Genomic DNA, 5000 nt, shown 5'->3' on the forward strand with positions numbered 1-5000 from the left:
CATCGCCCGCCAGAAAAACCTGAAGTTTTAAAGAAAACCAGATGGCGAGAAGATAATTTAGGAGAACAACAGGGAAAAGTGAAAGATTTCTGTTTCCTATGATTGTCGAAAGCTTTTTGTTTCGCCATTTCCTGCTGTGGGGATACTGTCGGCAAGGACGGGATACCTCGGCGATGAATGCGAGCGTACAACAATGGCTCTCGTAAGTAAACCGCCAGAGATACATTTTAGGGGAGACGAAGACACACGTACTTGGTGAAAAATTGTTTGTCACTATGCTAGTAGTGGAGATAATTGGAAGATGGTTGTCGATGCAGGTGAATGACAAAGGGTTTGTTCCACACTGAAGCAACATTATGTCGTAAAGATTGCAGCAACGTGACGCATGTTAATCAGTCCGCCCCAGATACGGAATATATATTGTTTTATTATCAAATGAACAGTTGTTACCCACCGAACAGGCGCAACGCAACATTTACGCAACCGTCGCTCAAGGTGTGCACTGTGCAGGCGGGGGGCAAAGCGTATCTCGACCTTTGACCTTTGAACTAGATATTTGCCATTTTTAGCAACGTTGATTTCACTGCAGTGTGTGTGTGTGTGTGTGTGTGTGTGTGTGTGTGTGTGTGTGTGTGTGTGTGTGTGTGTGTGTGTGTGTGTGTGTGTGTGCGGGTGTGCGTGTGTGTTTGTGTGTTTGTGTTCATCCACTCCACTTTCTCATTACTTGTGCATGTTCATTCTATGCATACATTCAGCATACCCTGCATTTTCCAGAACAAATCCAAGACAGTTTACAAAATGTCTATTAGAATGTTTGTATGAAACATCATTTTCCTCCATCTCGAAATAATAGAAAAAGGACCAACCGGACGGGTTTCATTAAAAGACAAAGGGCACATGCTCATAAAGAAGAACTTAATTACTTTCGGAAAGTCTTTAAAAAGTAGAGATTTTCATTCCAAAAAGCTTCTTACTGTCAACTTTAAGTTCCCGGGGCTAAGACTGGAGAGGGGTGAGGGGGATGCCCACTAGCCCTTTTACTAGCTAGAGATTGTCAATTCGCGTCGCACCACGGCGAGTTGCAAGAATTATGTTTTGCATTTGCATAAATGGAAGCGAACGTGGTATCGTTGCTTGTGCGTTGTAATTACAGTGTTTTCGGCCTGGTGGCGCGGGGATTATGAGGCTGAGGACGGGGAGTGTGATCCCATTTGCGACGTGAAAGCGCCCCATGAGTCAGCCGGGGACGGGCGGTGCTAAGTCGGCCTGGGGCAGGAAGGGGACTTGAAAGTGAACAGTGTTGCGAGGGCGGCGTTTAACGTGATGGGCGGTTGGTGCCATTGGGCGGTAAAGATCGAAATGACGGGGTTTGTGGCCTGGCGTAATGAAGGGGTGAGGCACTCCCGGTGGCTGCCGTGGAATTGTCGGCAAAACGCCCGCTCGGTGTGGGCCTGCCATTTCGCTCTGGGTGAGGAGGAGAGGAAAAGGAGGGGGAGGGAGTGTGAGGGAAAAGGGAAAGGAATGAGAAACGAAGGGAAGAAGATGGACTCGAGTGAGGGAGGGAACCAGAGAAGAAGAAAAGAGAAAATGGGTTAAGGAAAGTGGGAAAGGAAGAGTGTGAAAGGAGAGGAGAGAGGTTGGGGTGGGCGAGGGAAGAGGAGATAGGAGAAAAGGGAGGAGAAAAAGAAAAGAAGGCTAAGAGGGTATGTATTGTGAATGTTCCCCAACCCATTAGAAAGAAATGTGCCCGACCTGTGGCTATATAAACGCCGTGCTGTTCCTTCTCGACTCAGTTGTAATCATGTCCCGAGGAAAGAAACAAGGCGTCTTAACCTCCTGGGAAATGTCGGCGTGTTTGAGTAGCGCCGGGCAATATACTTTTCACGTAAAAGGCTTTCTGCAATTCCCGGGCTCGAGATTCATTTGCCGTGTCAATCGACCAGCAGCACTTTCCTGATTTAATCGAAAACACTTGCCTTCATTTCGTGAATGCTTTTTGTTTCGCTATACTAAATATTAGTATGTCTGTTTGCATACTTGTGTGTGTGTGTGTGTGTGTGTGTGTGTGTGTGTAGGTGTGTGTAGGTGTGTGTGTAGGTGTGTGTGTGTGTGTGTGTGTGTGTGTGTGTGTGTGTGTGTGTGTAGGTGTGTGTAGGTGTGTGTGTAGGTGTGTGTGTGTGTGTAGGTGTGTGTAGGTGTGTGTGTAGGTGTGTGTGTGTATGTGTGTGTGTGTGTAGGTGTGTGTGTGTGTTTGTGTGTGTTTGTGTGTGTGTAGGTGTGTGTGTGTGTGTGTGTAGGTGTGTGTGTAGGTGTGTGTGTAGGTGTGTGTGTGGTGTGTGTGTGTGTGTGTGTGTGTGTGTGTGTGTGTGTGTGTGTGTAGGTGTGTGTGTAGGTGTGTGTGTAGGTGTGTGTGTGTGTGTTTGTGTGTGTGTGTGTGTGTGTGTGTGTGTGTGTGCGTGTGTGTGTGTGTTTGTGTGTGTGTGTTTGCATGCGCGAATATGTTTAATGTACTATGAAATCAACTCCAGCTTTACATCAGGCTTATCCAGTTACGACTCAGCGTTTGGCCATTTGAATAAGTAATTATCTTAAACTAATCTTACTGAGCAATTAGTTTGAAGAAATGATATGGCGAAAAGTTACCTTAATCGTTAATTTCATGGCGGGAAGAATCCGGGGAAGGATTTCCCCATTACGGCCGGGAGGGCGAGGGACGCGAACCCCACCGGATGATTAACGGGAAGCGACCACGTGTCCTTATTAGGATATTGTGCGGTTAAGAGGTAATGAGGAAAAGACGAGCGAGAGAGGAGTGGCCGCAGTGTAACAAGTGCGCCGTGGAGGCCAGAGGGATGGGGAAGGGGGCAAGGCACATGGTTGTAATATCACACGAGACAATAACAGGCTTGGGTGACATTGTAACACGTATCTTGAGCCAGGTCTGGCAGCCGTCCACATGTCAGGCCGTTGCATAAGTATTCAGGTTTTGCAACAAACACAGTTCCGCGATGCATGCGGTTACGGAGCATCTTCGCATGGTTGGCGGTTACGTTGGGAGCCACGCGCGCCGCTCGGGACACGCGCCACGATGCCACAGTGGACGTTGTTCGCCGACCCAAGTCCTTGTCCCTCATTATACGCGACAGTAATTCGAATATGAAAATGCTTGAGGTTCATTTCCTTGTGTGATTCGTTTATGATCTTCTCGACATGATTTGGTGAGTCATGCACGCGTGCATGGCGACGGCGGACGACGCGTGGGTGCTCTCGGGCCACGCTCCAGCTGCTCATCTTTCTCAACGTTGCATTTTGGTGTGTCGTCATTAAACCTATTTCAGCGTTATACCCGTGGTGAACATATGGCGCGATTAAGTAGAAGAAATTGTGAGTCTACTTTCGAAGTAGTTTAGGGTTTTCAAAATAGTATGACCCTCCGCGGGATCACGTTTTCCCTGAGAGCGAAATGAGTGACATCACCCGCGGCCCATCACCACCTGTGCGGCAGTGTAATATGTGGCGTCGCACGTGGCCCGTATGTGCTGACTAACTCTCTAGTACACGGCGTGCAGTGTCAGAGGACGTCGGTGCGACACTGGTTGGGTGTGTCATGGTCGCACCATGTGCGAAGGGTCGCGGCTCGGCAGTAAGACCTAAGGAGCCGCAAGTGATGCTCCGCCGGAAGGAGCGAGGCCGACCCAGGTGTGGCGGCGCGTGGGTGTAGCTGAGGCAGGCGGCGGGCTGGCAGGCAGGCAACGCACGCTATACCGGATGTCTGACTTTTAACAGGATGCAGTCCCAGGTGGGAGGCGAAGGTGCGTCTTGGCGGCGGGTGCGATGTCCGGGAGGCCGTCCTGGCGCGAGTTGATGGCACGGTGATGCAAAGAAACGCAAGTGTAATGCGGCGAGACCGAGCGAGGCGTCATCGCCAAGACGAATCGTAATTGAGCGCGCTCTCAGCCTTTCACCGCGCTCCTCCCGAGAGTCGCTCACATATATCCAGTGTACTGTTACCTAAAATATGCATGACATAACACGTGCGTCTGAACGGGCACCTTTGCACAATGCGTTGCCTCACTGGTCGTGGTAGTTGTACCTCTCAGTCCTTCAAACTGATATTCAATATCACCCATTTATGTCAGCTCAATTTTGTTTCCAACACGAATCATGTACAAATTTCCTCACTGAATTCACTTTTCATCAATTGGCAGCGAGAGCTAAAAGTGACTGAAAGCTGATACGCAGAGCGACAGGTTCACTTATAATCAGTGGGTCATGTTCGCCTGTTGTGCTCGTTTGGTTATTTACAAATACAAGCGCTGTGGAAACTGGGGCTGAGAAGCACATCGTTGCAATTGTCGCATGCGACTGTTGTGAATGAGTTACCGATACACGCGTCATGAGGGATTTGGCGGAGCATGGCAGACAATGTCACTCTTATACAAACACGCACGCACGGACGCACACACACACACACACACACACACACACACACACACACACACACACACACACACACACACACACACACACACACACACACACATATGTGTGTGTATATGTATATATATATATGTATGTATGTATGTATATTTTTATATATGTACATATATATTTATATATATGTATATATATATGTATATATATTTATATATACATGTATATATATATGTATATATAAATATATATATATATATAAATATATATATGTATGTCTGTATATATATTTTTATATATGTAAATATATATTCATATATATGTACATATATTTATATATATGTACATATATTTATATATTTATGTATGTATATATGTATATATGTATATATAAATATATATATATATATATATATATATATATATATATGCATGTATGTATATATACACATTCAGCGCCCCTTTGAGGCTAGACAACGTTGCACACCGTCGGCTCTAATGCAATGGCGGAGTCATGACGCCACACAGCATTGCGTGTGCAGAGGCACGGAGTGAGCGCAGGCTGG

General features: G+C 46.9%; 1 protein-coding gene across 2 annotated transcripts in view; it reads left to right on the plus strand.

Moving 5' to 3' along the window:
• Window positions 1-5000, plus strand: part of LOC125045879 — a 595994-nt gene that overhangs the window by 552777 nt on the left and 38217 nt on the right. The window contains exon 1 of one of the 2 annotated variants that reach the window (XM_047643455.1): window positions 3773-3812. The exons of the other annotated variant lie outside the window; for it this stretch is intronic. Coding sequence (XP_047499411.1) covers window positions 3788-3812 — 25 coding nt within the window. The 5' untranslated portion in view covers window positions 3773-3787. Of the gene's footprint in view, window positions 1-3772; window positions 3813-5000 lie in introns of those variants that run through there. 2 annotated transcript variants of the gene reach the window in all.

This window comes from Penaeus chinensis, chromosome 38 (assembly GCF_019202785.1).
Source record: "Penaeus chinensis breed Huanghai No. 1 chromosome 38, ASM1920278v2, whole genome shotgun sequence".
In the NCBI taxonomy this organism is placed as follows: domain Eukaryota; kingdom Metazoa; phylum Arthropoda; class Malacostraca; order Decapoda; family Penaeidae; genus Penaeus; species Penaeus chinensis.